Below are 16,230 nucleotides of genomic sequence, written 5' to 3'. Positions count from 1 at the left end.
CCAAGTATGCGATCCCTTGAGTCGGGCTTGAACTCCTCTCCCCTCACTACTCTCTTTGGTTCTGCCTGATAGTCTTCTTCTCGTCCAGCCTTCCCTGACTCATCGTATTCCCTATATATTTTGTATTTAGTGATGAACCGATTTTTTCATCAATATATATATTTATATAATTTGTTTTGTATATGTTTTGTTCGTAAGAAACTTCTACCACGAATTACTATTATAACTCACAATGTTTTTTTTTTAGCAAATAAACACCCATATATATTTTTAGAAAAATATGGTATTTTTGAAAAAAATGGCATTTTTGCAAATTTGGGATTTTCGGCCCAAAATCACAAATGGCCCAGCCAACCCGAAATGAAACCCGAACCCGAACCCGAGTGAACCTGAACCCGAGTGAACCCGAACCCGAAAAAACCCGAAAATTTCGGATCAGTTTCGGTACCATTTTTCTTAACCCGAAACCCGAAAATCCGACTCGTGTGCACCCCTAGTTTTGATAACCTAATTTCATATTACATTATTGGTGAATATTTGTTTTGTAACATTCCTTGGGTGGATGTGGATCATGTTCTTTTTCCTGTGCATGTGAAGGTTCAGTTGCATTGGGTTTTTATTCACTTTTCCATTAAGAGTAGGATGTTAACTGTCTACAATTATTTGACGGGGAAGAAGAATGAGAGTATTGCTTTGCCATATGTGAAGGCTTATTCTGTTGTTTTACCATATTTTCTAGATTTTCTTGATTTTTATTATTCTAGGAAAGATTTGGACTTTAATGTTGGTCCATATTCTGTTGGGAAGAAGGATCCAATTGATTTTAACTTTGCCAAAGACTTGCCATTTCAAGAGGATAAGTAAGTAACTGGTTTTTTGTATATTGTTGTTTATTTTTCTATTTTGTTTGTTTTTAAATAATTTCATATGCTGTTTTTTTTTTTTTTTGCAGTGATTGTGGAGTATTTGTTATCAAGTATGCTGATTTGTTTATCCATGGGAAGATTGATGACATCCCGAAGAACATGGCTGCCAAAATTGCTACCTATCGTGATTATCTTGCCATTAACTTGTATAGTCATGCAAAAAAGAAGCAGATTAGTGGGTACAAGACAGAAGATGATGCTCCATCAAAGTTTTGATAAATGATACTGTGATATTTTTGAGTAACTGGTTACTAAAAGTTTTGATAAATAATATTCAGTGCTCAATATATGTCAGGTACCTGAAATTTAATGGCATGAATAAAGTTTTCTCTAAGCACAGTTTCAGTATCTGTTGTTACTTGTGTGAATGTTCCGCTTGCTTCGTTATCATTTTTCCATACCCATTTTTGAACTAAACTTCGAAGGCCCTCCATCATTGTAGTGATTGGCAGCGTTCTTGCAGCTTTCAATGCAGCATTTATTGATTCAGCTATATTTGATGTCATCATTGTATATCTTCTTGTTGGAGCATGGCATCTAGACCAAGTTGAATATCTAATTTTTTGTAAATACGGTCTTATGCGTGTGTCAATCTTGTCTATTTCATGCATGTAGTGCTCAAATGATTGTACCCTGTATGCCTTTGCTGCTTTGACAAAGTTTAGGTTTAGGTCCTCCCCATGGACACCAAAATTGACTTTGATGTTGTTTAACATGTGGAATATGTATGCTCCATGGAAAGCTTTTGGGTATACATCGTCTATCGCATTTTCTATGCTTTTATGCCTGTCTGAAATGATTGCCATACCTATTTGCAAAATCACAATGGAGTAACTGGTTATTATGTCTTAACTGAGTAACTGGTTTCATTAATTTATATGACTGTTATTTTTTTTTTACACTGTTTTCTCTATTTTATTGCTGGATTATTATTAAACTGATAATTTTATGAGTTTAGTTTGTTTCAATAAGAATATAAAGAAGAAAACAGTACCTTCTCTTTCTCCATATGTCTTCTTTAGCTTTGTGAAAAACCATAACCATGATGAATCATTTTCAGAGTCTCCTATTCCAAAGGCTAATGGGAATATGTTGTTGTTAGCATCCATTGTTGAAGCAGTGAATAAAGTTCCCCCAAATGATGTCTTCAAGTAAGTTCCATCTATCACAATGACTGGCCTACAGTGTTTCCATCCTTTGATCGAATTTGCAAATGCTAGGTACATATATTTGAAGTGATCTGTATTGTCTGTAACCAGGTGTGTAATTGTACCTGGGTTCGAGACTTTTAGCATGTGAAGGTAGATGGGAAGTTTTTGGTATGAATCATCTTGGTTTCCCCTTGCCAATTCTAAAGCTTTTTCTCTTGCTCTCCAGGCTTTTTGGTACCCCATTGAAACACCAAAATCATCTAGCATGTCGTTGATTATGTCATGTGGTGTGTCTACTCTCTTTATTGACATGTATTTTGATTTTATTAGTTCCCCAATGACATTGCAATTAGCCTGCCTGTGGTCTTCCATAATGATATCCAAGGAGCAGGTGTGAGCCTTTACATACTTTCTGATTTTAAATGTTTCTGTTTTCCTGAACTTTGAAGCTTAAAGTAACCAGTTACAATTGTCATCCACACAGGTTACCAGGTACTCTCTTGGTTCAGATCTTTTTGTCTTGAATTGGAAGTTGTGGATCATAGCATAATAACATAGAGCAGATTTTAAGAGTTTTTTGTCCTTATAAATCTGGCCTTCTTCAACTTTGAAAATTTTATGATCAGTTATAATTTATGTTTCTTCTTTTCTTTTTCTTTTGTTCTCGCTATGATAAATTCTGCTACATCATCAGCTATGTCTGTATTATTTGGGAAGGTTTGTACCTGGTTATTTCTCGTGTAGGTTGCTTCGTGATATTGTAATTCTGTAGCTGATTGCTCGTTGTTTAGTTGAAGAACTAGCTTTTCTAAATCTGTGTTCTGTTTTTGTGTTTCTTCTTCATATGTAGTGTGTTGAACAGTTTCAGCTATTGTTTGATCAACAGTGGTGATGCATAGTGGTAGCTCAGTTACTTCATTTTGCTTCTTTTTCAGCTCAATGTAGAATAGGACTGAATTGTCAGTGAGTAATTTCATTGGTGGCATACCTGGTGATAACTGGTAACTCAGCTCAATATTTTGAATATTGCATTTTATTTCAGTTTTCACTAAATTAACCAAATTGTTTAGAGAACAATTTGTTGGTATTATCAGTCCAGTCATGGTGTACTCATCATACTGATATCTATCTGTCCATTTTCCTCCAAAACGAATCAATGTCATTATGGTCTCCATATCTGCAATATAGCACAACATAATTTTTAGTGATGTTTAAAATGTATCTGGTTGTGTTAGTGAATGAATATTATTAATGTTGAAATTATTTTAGTAACTGGTTTCTTTTACTGAATCGAGAACTATTTTCCAGGTTCCATAATTATTTATGTTGCATTAAATTCTGTTTTTGTGTGTGTAACTGGTTACTTTAGTGAATGTGTTGTCTTTTTATTTTTATTTTCAAATATGCAAAGTTAAAATTATATTGTGTAACTGGTTTCATAAACGTAAATCAGTTTGTATTTTTACATTTTTCATGATAATTTATTATGCAGAATGTTATTATTATTATTTTTCGTATGTAACTGGTTTTTGTATTTATTTTGTTGTTATTTTTATATTATTTTGTAATATTTGAATTATGTAATGTTGAACTTTTTTGTGATGTAACTGGTTTCACGTGTGTAATTAAAAAAGTTTTGAAACAAGTAGTTTGAGTCAAGAATTTTATAGGAAGTAATTTGCAGATTCTTTGTGTAAATATTTTGCATGTCGTATATTTGAAGAAAGATTTGCTTACCTGTTTGAGAAATCAGAGAAGTTGATGGATTTCTGCTTTTGCTGATGTGAACGAACGTAAAAGCAGGGGATGTAATCGGAGAAGAAGATCTGCCGGAGAAGAAGAAGAAGATCTGAAATTGAATTAAATTTTTAATTGGATGACTGGAGAAAGGAGACGATGATGAGAGTAGCAGCCACCAATTCTTGATTGGATTTTGATCGGAGACGATGATGAGAGTAGCAGCCACCAGTTCTTGATCGGAATCAATGGAGAATATGAAGCTGTGATCGGAAAAAATGGTCGATGAATTGCTATACGCGGACAAAAATTTTCTTGATTGGCAGTGGGCGAGAAAATTATGGGAATCTGTTTGTTTAGTTTATGGGAATTCCATATTTATATTTTTGTATTAACCGTGTATTACCATGTTTAGCTTAATTATTTTTTTGTCCATATATATGTTAAGTTTAGCTTTATTTTGGGTCATTTCTTATAATTTGTAATTTCTGTTAATGGGGTAAAAATATATGATTTTATATTCACTTAAACTATATAGTCATTTGGTTTTTTCTGGTGTCGGGAGTCATTTGGTTGATTTGAATATAAAAATATGAGTATTGTTGGTAAAAAAATTATTAAGAGAATAGTATGTCAAACAATCTCATTACAAGTCACATTAATTTTAATTTCCAAATACAAAATACTAAATCCAAATTCATAAACCAGATGGCTGGCAAATACTCATATTTTGATTAGTAGGAGTCGATTGACGTTGTATTCAGATTAAATTCTATGATTTCAAAATAAATTGAAGGGGTTATACTTAGTTATTTATTATTGAAAAAGTAAACCAAACCCAAACCCAGATTTTAACCCAAAATATTTAAAAACACCAATATTATATCTTCTGCATATCCAACCCAAAAAAAAGAGCAAGGGAGAAATAAACCAGTATAAACATATTTATATTTTTATTCTAGTTTCTCCCGCTGAAGTGAAGACTTTATTATTAAGCAAACAACACTTAAAATTAAGCTGAGTTTCCAAAGCAATTTCTGAAAATATCTCACAAAAAAGTCTGTTTTGAAGAGAGAGGAGAAGAAAACAACACAAGCTCTATCATTTAGATGGTGTAACTCGGGTACCAGCAACACCTGCAAGAATGAAAAAACAATTAAACAACTGTTACCAAAATAAGTTCATGGATAAGCAACCAAGCGTAATTTTGTTGCAGCAAAGTACTAACCATTCTCCACTTCATCCTTTGATTCATCGGCCGATTTCCACACGATATCTTTCAGCCCGGTCGAAAGGTTCTTGTAGAACTGAAAATTTAAACAAATATTAGAACAGCAATGATATAAGCAAATAGTATGGAGGAGAACATTGTCAAATTCAGAACTTCTACTTTAATAGGTAATTGCATCTTTAACCAATGGATTTGGCTTAATCATCTCCAAGTCGCCTAGTAGTATACTTCTTTAAAATTGATAGAAAACCGATTATGAAAGTTGTAGAGGTAACAACAATATATTCTTCCCAATAGAATGACAGGGCAAACTTGCCTCATCTCTGAAATCAAGGTTATACGTCTTTGACATTAACCCCACCCAAACCCAGATTATAGATAAGCTAAGCATTTTTTTCAAGTAGTACCAAGTAGGGCTGCTATGCATTTTTCCACTCAATACGACTTTTTGTCATGGAAAAGAGAAAAAATAAAATAAAATCAGATTCCTAGATCCAGAAATACTTTTTTTTGGGTCATACCTTGTGAAATTCCAGAGTATCTCCTCCAGATTTCCGGACTTCAACCATGTAGAGGGAAGGGGCCACTTCAAAAATCTACATGAAAAGAGAGAACTTTAGGACAAATTTGAAATGTGATTTTCAAATTGAACTCTTGGCTGAAAATAAATGTACCTCTGTTGCAACAGATAAAGGACCTTTGCGTCCACTCTTCTCTCCATGAAGCTTCAACTGAAATAGTACAGAAAGGATTGGTTGTGAAATAAGCTGAGCATAGATCTCAGGAAACAAAATAAATGAATCATAAACATAACAGTCTCGATATAAGATACAATGCAGTAAAACTCCAAGCCAGAGAGAGAAGATGAAAAGATAGAGGCCAAACCTTGAAATTATTCTTTTTTACATCAAAACCCAGGGGCCCAGCAGCTTGTTCAATTTTTGTAATTATATCTTTGGCAGAACATTTAGATGTGAATCTAGTCTCTCGTTTAACAAGTCCCTGGTAGAAACAAATTCTCAGTTGTCTCTCAAACAATGAAAATTAATTAAAGTCATTACAAGAAGTATCTTGGGCTTGTATACTGTAGAATAAACAGTGACTATTGCAAATTCATATTATTATAACATTAAATTCTACAACTGTATACCAAGTGCTAATAGTCATACGAATTCTTTCATTATTTATTAAAAAAATTATCAGGATTATAAGGAATGTCACAATGACTTTCATATGCTCAGTACAATTATAAGGTATAATATGTCCTCAACTTAAGTCTTTTATGTGAACAGCCAGTTTGAAAGAAAGAACCAAACTCAACCTTACCATTTGCTTTTCAAAAAGTGAACTTAGGTTCAGGCCCTGAGATGTAGAAATTAGCTCAAAAGCATTCATAGTAACAGGCGCTGTAGAGCCTTCTTCCCGCCTCTCCACAACAAGGTTTCCAGATTCCTGTCGTCAAAGGAAACCTTTTAGCCGCAAATTCAAGCTCTAAACTTATGCAACAAGATCACAATTGAAAATTAAATCAAGAATCTCACCCCTAATTCATTGAAGATGTCATCCACATCATCAACACTAACATCAGCTTGTTCAAATCTTGGCGGTTTATATCCCTTCTTAAACCACTCATTTTGAATTATCTCAGCAATCGTAATTCGCTGTTTCATGCAATAACAATACATGTATTTAAAAATTATGCCATAGCAGACACAAATTTGCCTTTTTCTTCTTTTTTTATTTAAAAAAAGAAAAAATATCAGAGCCCCTTAAAAGAGTAAATGAAGGTGACTATCATCATCAGGATTATTTGAAAGAAATGAAGAAAGACCATGAGGAAATACCGTCGAGGGGTCCGGATCCAAGATTCTTTTAATTAGTTTTTTTGCACTTGAGGAAAACCATGGTGGAAATGTAAATTCAGCCTTGTGTATCTGTAGTTGCGATAGCCAGCTTTATATTTGTGGATGAAAGACATAGATATACGGTCATACAAATAACATTGAGTAAAAAAAATCATCTCCTTTTCTTCTCAAAATGAACAAAAAGTAGACGAAAAAATATTCAAAACTATCTTTAACCAATGATCCAATGGAGTATATTTAGGGAAATGCATACAGAAATCCCTGTTAATGTTTTTATGTATGTAGGCTATATATATAAACAAATGTATATTTGTGAGTTTGATAGAATTGTCCTGTCATTTGGTTAGCCAAACAGTAGAAACAGCAAAGGAAATGAATGAAAAAATTGCTTCTGTATTGCAAAACCAGGTGTTCGAGTGCCTGGCCTCTCCCAATGGGAAATACAATCCTAACCAACTCTAATACAAATAATTCAGCTGCTGCCAGCCTACCTTAGGTCCTCCTATTCTTTCTAGCATACACATACGTACGGGGTGGCTTATCAATATCGCCTGCCAAAAGTTTCACCTTGTTCTCAAGGTGGAATTCGGAAAATTGCTCTTGGATCATATGGAAATCCTCCCAAGTGGCTTCAAATTCTGGCAAATTCACCCACTTTATCAACGCTTGCTGTGCTTCTTTGTAACTTCCTGGCCGCACCTCCAACATTGATTCCGGTTCTAGTGTCTACTCCAAATCTGATGTCAACCCAGGTGGCAAGGCTGTGGCTTGTAGGTTTGGTCCAAGAGCTGCTCTATGCAGCAAAACATGAAAAACAAGGTGTATAGTGGCATCAGAAGGAAGCTGGAGACGGTATGCTGCGTTCCCAATACGTTCTAATATCAGAAAAGGGCCAAAGAAATGCGGAGAAGGCTTCTCATTGACACGTTTGGCGACTGAATGTTCACGATAAGGCCTTAATTGGGCATAAAACAAATCACCAACCGCATACTGCACATCTCTCCTCTTCCGATCAGCTTGCACCTTCATCTTTTGCTGGGCTCGGTGCAAATTCAGTTTCAGCAATGCTAAAATATTATCTCGGTCTTGAAGATTCTGCTCTACTGCTGAGACCTTGGTACTAGCTGGTTCAAAGTGCAACAAAGGAGGGGGGTCTCTATGATAGAGTGCACGAAAAGGGGTCATCCTAGTTGAAGAGTGAGACCAATATTCTGCCCAAGGCAGCCACTTGACCCAATGAGCATGCTTTGAACGGACAAAACAGTGAAGATAAGTCTCTAAGCAACGGTTGACCACCTCTGTTTGCCCATTAGATTGAGGGTGGTAAGCTGTACTCTTTTTCAAAGGCGTGCCTTGTAACCGAAAGAGCTCCTTCCGAAATAGACTGAGGAAGATCTTGTCGCAATCGAATACAATTGAATGGGGTATGCCATGGAGTTTAACAACCTTTGGCACAAACACTGTCGCCACAATTTACATCGGAGAAAGGATGACAGAGTGGTATAAAGTGACCATACTTACTCAAGCAGTCCACCACCACAAAAATAGAGTCAAACCTATTCGACTTTGGTATCCCTTCAATAAAATCCATAGATATATCCTCCCAAACTTGCTCCGGAAATGGTAATGGCTGTAATAAACCCACTGGCGACTGAGCGAGATACTTATTCTGCTAGTAAATGGCGCATTCAGCAACTAATTTCTGTACATCTTTCCTCATGCCACGCCGATACAAATCAGCTGCTATACGCTGAAAAGTTTTGAACACTTCGGAGTGCCCTCCCACGTCGCTACTGTGATATTCATGTTGAAGTAATGGAATGAAAGGAGAAGAAGACGATATCACCAACCGACCTCGGAATTTAAGGCAGCCTCACTAAAGAGTACTCCCAGCTTGCTGTCCAGCAGCTAGCTCTTTCATTATCTTGGATAATGTTGGATCAGCGGCTACATGCGCCTGTAAATCAGGAATTGACAACACTATTGGGACAGAAATGACAGCAAGAGAAACTTCACAGTGCATTCGAGATAAAGCATCAGCAGCTTTATTTTCCAACCCTAGTTAGTATGGGATATCAAAATCATACCCCAATATTTTCGTGAGCCATTTTTGATGCTCCAAAGCCACTAATGGCTGCTCCAGCAAGTACTTCAAACTTCATTGATCTGTTCTTACAAAAAATTTACGCCCCAACAAATAAGGGCGCCACTTTTGAATAGCTAACACGATTGCCATCAACTCCCTCTCATAGATAGAGTTCGTTCGAGCTCGAGATGATAAAATCTGACTGAAATAGGTAATAGGATGCCCATTCTGCATTAGCACAACCCCTAAACCAGCCCCTGACGCATCCGCTTCCACAATAAATGGTACCGAAAAATCTAGTAAGGCTAATACAGGAACTGAGCACATCGCTTGTTTCAAGTGAAGGAAAGCCTCTAGTGTCCAGCCATATGCATCCTTACGTAGTTGATCTGTAAGAGGCTTTGCAATGCTACCATAACCTTTTACAAATTTTCTATAATAGCCCATGAGTCTTAGGAAACCTCGTAACTCCTTGATTGACTTCGGTGTAGGCCAATTTTCCATGGCAGCCAGCTTACTTGGGTCGGCAGCTACTCCCTTGGCCGAAATAACATTACCCAAATACTCCACTTGCTCTGTGCAAACATACATTTCTTCTTATTGGCATATATATTATGGTGGTGAAGGCGTTCCAACACCAAGGCTAAGTGGTGTAAATGTTCTTCCAATGATGGGCTGTAAATCAGAATGTCATCAAAGAATGCCAACACAAACTTCCTCAAGAAATCGCGAAACACTTCATTCATAAGGGCTTGGAACGTTGCCAGGGCATTAGTGAGGCCGAAAGGCATTACTAGAAGTTCATAGTGCCCCTCATGTGTGCGGAACGCCGTCTTTTCCACATCTCGAGCCATGACTCTAATTTGGTGATATCGCGACTTCAAATCCAGCTTGGTAAACACCTTCGCACCATGAAGTTCATCCAATAGCTCATCAATAACCGGAATTGGGAACTTGTCTGCCACTATTTCGCAATTCAAAGCTCTATAATCTACACAGAAATGCCAACTCCCATCCTTCTTAACAAGCAGCACCGGACTAGAAAATGGACTAGTGCTTGGTTGTATAATCCCTGCGTGTAGCATCTCTGTTACAAGTTGCTCAATCTCATCCTTCTAAACTTGTGCAAATCGGTATGGTCGAACTGAAATCGGACTGGTCCTCGCTCCAAGGTTAATGGCATGCTCTCGAGACCGAGTGGGTGGCAAACCTAATGGCATCTCAAAGACCGACTGAAATTTCTGAAGTACCGAAGCTACTGTTGGTGGAATTGGCTATGGTGAACCCTCTGCCACTCCGGAGAAAGCCCTAAACTGCACACAAAAGCCCTGTGCTTCCCGTTCCACTGATAAGATCATTGCCTCGAGCGAAATAGGAGATTTGCATAGACTTGGATCCCCTTGCAAAGTGACCCATGCCCCTGCCATTTCGAACTTCATCACCATCGTCCACCAATTTACTTGCATATTACCAAGGGTCTCCAACCACTTGATACTGAAAATCACATCTACCATCCCAAGTTCTAGTTTCTAGTGGCAAAAAATCAGTGACAACTCGTAGAGCTCCCAAATCCAACTCCACCTGAGCGCCGATACCTCCTGTTCTGACCTTTCCCCCCGTCCCTAAAAGTACCCTGTAACATGTGGTAGCTGTGATAGGAATCCCTGTTGCCAAGACCACCTCCATGGAAATAAGATTGTGGGCCGCCCCACTATCTATCAAAACAGTCACTGGCTACTGTCCAATGTGCCCAACAAGTTTCATAATGTGTGCAGAAGAAATGCCCACCAATGAATTCAGAGAAAGGGCCACCAAAGTCTCCTCATTTACCATAGTTTCACCTGAATCTGGGGATGAGGCGGTGACTCCTCCATATGCAACGATTCCTCTTCATCTGACATTAACAAAACTTGCAAAAACTTTTGCTCACATTCATGACCACGGTGGAACTTTTTATCACATTTAAAGCATACTCCACGAGCTTTTTTTTCTTGATACTTAGCTTTAATAAGTCTTCGGAAGGGGGAAGGCTTCGTTGCCGGGGTTGTGCCGGTCTTGGTAGTGGCCGACGCCTGAGAAGAGACGGCTGGAGGTGGTGGTACGAGGGATTTAGTGATAAAAGGGTTTAGTGAATTTCTGGGTAGTGTAATCGGGCTAACACTTGGTTTGGCAAAGGCTGATCTAATGGGTTGGCCTGTATGCAACAGCTGATGGCTCTCTTCTATCCTCTAGGTTGTATCCATGATTTGGGCTAGGCCTACGGGATGAAGGATGTAGAGTGCAGCTTTGATACTTTCCTTAAGCCCACGAACAAAACTTCCTTCAAGAATGTATTTTGGTGCATTAGGCACCCGAGATGCCAGTAGCTCCCATCGGAGACGATACTCTTTAACGGAGGCCGTTTGTGTAATGGACAACAACTCCTCAGAAACCGATCCCAACGGAGATGCTCGGAACCGAAGGATGATTTGCTTCTTCAGATTGGCCCATGATGTAATCGGTCGACGCTGGTTCTCCCACTGAAACCAAGTCAGAGCGTCACCGTCTAACCCGATAATTGTCGTCTCCAACATCAATGGCTCCGTCATGTGTGTCTAAAGGAAGTAACGCTCCATCCATCCGGATTCTCCCCTGAAAACAACAGTAATTCCATTCTTGGAGGTCTATAATCATGACCAAAACTCTGCCCCAAGTAGTACGAATCTAACGGCGGCTGTGGTGGTGGTTGTTGTTGCTGTGGTGGGTCCCCAAACCCCGATGACGGAGATGGTGAAGTCTGCACGCCAGGTGACGTTGTCTTAGGAGCTGATGAGTTTTCCCCGTCCAAGGCCCATCGTTGACAATCGAAATCCATGGCTGTCGTCTCCACGACTGGTTTCCCCGGAGCCTGTAGCAGCTCAGCCAAGTGTGCTACCACGAAATCCATTTTTTCTCCATCGCATGAAGCCTCTGCACCTCAGTCTTAAGTAACTCCAGCTCCTTGGGGAACTGTTGAAACTCCGATCGAACCACCTGGAGGTCCCGACGGAATTCCGATTGCAGTAGTTCCACTAGTTCCTCGAGAGCTTCCACTTGCAGATCCTTCTTAGGTCCCATGCCAATAGATGGCTTTGATACCAATTTGATAGAATTGCCCTGTCAATTGGTTAGCCAAACAGTAGAAACAGCAAAGGAAATGAATGAAAAAATTGTTTCTGTATTGCAAAACCAGGTGTTCGAGAGCCTAGCCTCTCCCAATGGGAAATACAACCCTACCAATTCTTTCTACCAACAATCAGCTTTCTCTTTCCCTTTTATACACTACCCCTACTGGTGTTACCATGTACCTTACACCCACCCAAACTCTTCTCACACAATTAACTCATAGCCAACTCTAATACAAATAATCAACTGCTGCCAACCAACCTTAGGTCCTCCTATTCTTTCTAGCATACACATACGTAAGGGATGGCTTATCAAAACATTATTCAGATATAGATTTAAGAATCCACGACAGGAAAAATCACCTTTTTATATAATGCCATGAGGTTAGATTCTTCAAAAGGCAAGTAACCAGCCATTAGGACAAAAAGAATCACACCACATGACCATAAATCTGCCTTCGCTCCATCATACCCTTTGTTGTTGATAACCTAGGTAAGAGAAGGTGCTGTTAAGAAACAAAGAGAGTTATTAAGACGATATTTTAAGTATCTTGCAAGAAAAGTAAATTCACCTCAGGAGCAACATAGTTTGGTGTTCCACAGGTAGTGTGAAGTAATCCATCCTCCTACAGTCAAGTAATGGAAAAATGAGACAGTATATTGTCTACTTTAAATTAATAACAGAATACTATTCGTACTTGTACTTTAGACTAATAATGTAGTAATCCGGCTGCACCCTAATCAAAACTTTAATGGATTACGAATGACTTTTTCACAATAATGCACAAATTCATCATACTCACACGAACTTGCTGAGGAAGTGCACTCAACCCAAAATCTGAAACTTTAAGAGAACCACTAGCATCCAACAGCAGATTCTCCGGCTGGAAATTGCAACCAAAGTAACATCTCAGTGTATTTATATAATATTAGTCCATCATCTCAGCTTAGACTTAGAAACATCAATAATGTGGACACAACGGAAGACAACAATCAAAATGAAAGTCGCACCTTTAAGTCCCTGTGAAAAACACCTCTGCTATGACAATAATCCACAGCACATATTAGCTCCTGAAAATATTTTCTTGCTTCATCTTCCTTCAGTCTTCCTTTACTAGCCTGGCTCAAGAAAACAAGATCATTGTTAAAAAATTTGTAAACACACCATTAGTAGAAGTTGTTGTTAGGGTTGCTACAAACTAGGAAAACCATAATCTTACAATTTTGTCAAAGAGTTCTCCTCCAGTCACAAATTCCATAACAATGTAAATTTTTGTCTTGCTAGCCATTACCTACATCAAGATTACGACAGTACATCACTAAAATTTTGAAGAAAGAAGAATATAACAGCAACCAACCAGCATTAAATAAATAACACTAACAACAATAACAAAATAAAGCTCTATGTAAAGAATATTACCAATACATAACTTCCCCATTTTGGTTGCATTGTGATGTGAGTGGTTTTGTGGTTATAACACTACAAACTCTAAATACAATGGTACCTTTGTAAATGTTCCAAATCCAGTTTCTGAATCTCAACTTGAAATTCATTTTACAAAATATTTACAGTATTACAATTTGATACAACTATACAAAGAATATCCATAAAACAAGTGTCATTTCATTGCCTATATGAAAATATAATTAATTCATTTGTTAGCTAACCTCATACATCCGGATGACATTCGGGTGCCTAATTAGTTTCATCGTTGATATTTCACGTTTGATCTGTGTAAGGAAAAATCATTGAGTCAATACATTCCAGTGAACACGAGAATAATTATAAAGACAGCCTAATTAATTCATTGTTGATATTTCATGTTTGATCTGTGTAATTAGAAAAAACATTAAGTCAATATATTCCAGTGAACATGAAAATAATTATAAAAACATAAATAAAATGCCTTTGATAATAATCATACAGAAAACTCTGTATTTAAGAGATATGCAACTATAAGCATCAAGAGTTCATTAAGACATTCATTGCTTCATCCAAATTAAGAGTTTTAAAAAATTAATATTTAATTCAAAACAAAACGTAAAATTCAACCAAACCGAAAACATTAGCAAAGATAGATTTTTCAGCAAAAAATAAATAAATAAAATAACAAACAAAATGCTGTAGAATTTCTGACTTTCCTGGTCAAAAAATAAACGTTTTAAATTAACTGTTTAAAGTTGACTTGCTCTCTTTTTTAATTGAAAGTCAGTCATTAAATCTTCCATTACTTTCTAAGTCAACAAACAGGGATCATCCACTGCTAACAATATAATGGCTAACCACTCAAGAGCAGTGACGGTGGGTTGAGGTGCGCTTTCACAAATTAACTCTGCTTGGTTGGGAGTAATAAAAATAGAAATGAAAAAAAAAAAGAATTGAATACGAGTAAAAAAAATTATTGCATAGTAAAATGGTCTTTCCTCCAATTGTTAGAAAAAATAGTTAAAAATCATACCATTGGAATGGCTATTCTAATGTGTTGAAGAGTAACCAAACAGAAGTAGATTATTTTTCACTCTATTCTATTCCATTCCTTTTCCTCAACCAAATATAACCTCTTAAGAAAAAGCTTATATTTGCACCAAATAATTTTATTTGCAAAATGACATTTATAATGATAATGAGGAGTTATAATTTAGTTAATTTTACTCCATAACAATGAGGTCGAGCAGTTAGATCAATGATCGTTCATCATATCAACATTTTTCAATAAATCACTTAATTCGTAAGGCAAATTTATCGACCACAATTAAATTTAGCAGAAAGAAAAAACAATTGTAAAGACATTATATAGTCTCTGTTTTGGATTCTTTTGCTTTCTCAGTCACCAAACAGTATCAATAATAAAGAACAGTTCAGAGATTAACAGTTTTATTTTTTGACCAAATTACCGACACATACAGATTTGACTCATTCTTCATCTCTATTGTATATATAAAAATAAAAAATAAATAAAAAAGCAAATTGACCAGGTCATAGTTCTCAATTGTTCTCTGCTTTCTTGGCATCCAAACAAAGTTGATTCAATTCAACAATCCAGAAATTTATAATAATTAAAGAAAAAAAAAAGCTGCGTACCTGACCGATCATCTTGTGCTTGAGAACTTTCTCCTTGTCGAGAATTTTAATGGCGACGTTCTCATTAGTCTCGACGTTTCTGGCGAACTTAACCTTAGCGAAATTGCCCTCGCCCAGGGTCCGACCCAGCTCATACCTCCCAACTCGCGTCCTGCTGCTGCCAGTGCTACCACTGCCGCTTGGCCTTGTCGTCATCTTCAAGAAAACCCTAGCGTATCCCCCTTCCCTCGATCTTCTTTCCTCTCTCTTTTCTCCTCAAAACCTCTTCCGCTTCTCTATCTCTCTCTAAAATCTTCCTAATCAAAACCTCTTCTTCTTGCAAGGCTGCCATACCTGACACTTCGCCACCCTCATATTTACTTTCTCGATCTTCAACAACAACAACAACAACAAATCAAAAGCACAAACTCTCTCTCTCTCTCTCTTTCTTCTCTTCTGTGTTTTTGGTCTTTAGTTTTTGAATTCAGAATCCAAAAACCGAATTTTGGTTGTCGTATTTCGAAAACGACGAACGAGATCCACGGACGATTATTCTTGAATCGGAGAAAGATCCCATGTGTGCGGATCAAACAATGATTGAATTTATAACTCTTTCTTATTTTTTTTACATTCGAAAATAAAAAAGGAAAGTAGACAATATTTTGAAAATGGATGTTTTGGGATACCAAATTTGGAAAATGGATTTAGGAACGTTGGATCTGAGATAAAAAAAGAATATTGGACTTGATGATTGAATTTGAGAACGAGAGTTTATAACTTTGTTGTAAGAATATGGTTGTTTGTTATTATAGTTAAGAATATGCATAATATATATACACAAGCTTTTTTATACGAGGAAGGTCGATATGACTTTTCTGCCGGCATGCGGAGGGGCAAAGAGGGGGAATCTTCTGTAATTATGGTGTTGGTGGTCCTCAGTCTGACGTGGCAGAAGTACTGGCTACGCGTGGTTTCCTCCTTTAAACAGTAGTCAACGGCGAAGCTAGTTGGGTTTTCAATTCCTACTTTT

At 37.2% G+C, this 16,230-nt stretch overlaps 2 protein-coding genes across 3 annotated transcripts; both read right to left on the bottom strand.

The window, feature by feature from the left end:
• Positions 1–1,207: 1,207 nt before the first annotated feature.
• Positions 1,208–2,449, bottom strand: LOC133799442 (uncharacterized). Its single transcript, XM_062237459.1, has 2 exons — positions 1,921–2,449; positions 1,208–1,734 (listed from the first exon to the last, which is right to left on the bottom strand). Exons 1-2 carry the CDS (start codon positions 2,447–2,449, stop codon positions 1,208–1,210), a joined length of 1,056 nt encoding a protein of 351 aa, XP_062093443.1.
• Positions 2,450–4,740: 2,291 nt separating this feature from the next.
• On the bottom strand, positions 4,741–16,009 carry LOC133802395 (CBL-interacting serine/threonine-protein kinase 23). 2 transcript variants are annotated; one of them, XM_062240690.1, is made up of 15 exons: positions 15,222–16,007; positions 13,808–13,870; positions 13,360–13,431; positions 13,151–13,258; positions 12,943–13,023; positions 12,712–12,765; positions 12,503–12,628; positions 6,890–6,979; positions 6,587–6,706; positions 6,372–6,497; positions 5,931–6,047; positions 5,720–5,776; positions 5,567–5,641; positions 5,043–5,121; positions 4,741–4,950 (listed from the first exon to the last, which is right to left on the bottom strand). In XM_062240690.1, exons 1-15 carry the CDS (start codon positions 15,414–15,416, stop codon positions 4,916–4,918), a joined length of 1,398 nt encoding a protein of 465 aa, XP_062096674.1. In that variant the 5' UTR covers positions 15,417–16,007; the 3' UTR covers positions 4,741–4,915. The 2 variants fall into 2 exon arrangements, with proteins under 2 accessions (XP_062096674.1, XP_062096675.1); XM_062240691.1 differs by lacking the exon at positions 6,890–6,979 and having other exon boundaries at positions 15,222–16,009.
• Positions 16,010–16,230: the final 221 nt, after the last annotated feature.

The sequence above is a fragment of the Humulus lupulus genome, chromosome 9, assembly GCF_963169125.1.
Source record: "Humulus lupulus chromosome 9, drHumLupu1.1, whole genome shotgun sequence".
NCBI classification, from domain to species: domain Eukaryota; kingdom Viridiplantae; phylum Streptophyta; class Magnoliopsida; order Rosales; family Cannabaceae; genus Humulus; species Humulus lupulus.
This window is presented reverse-complemented; position numbering and strand designations above follow the sequence as displayed.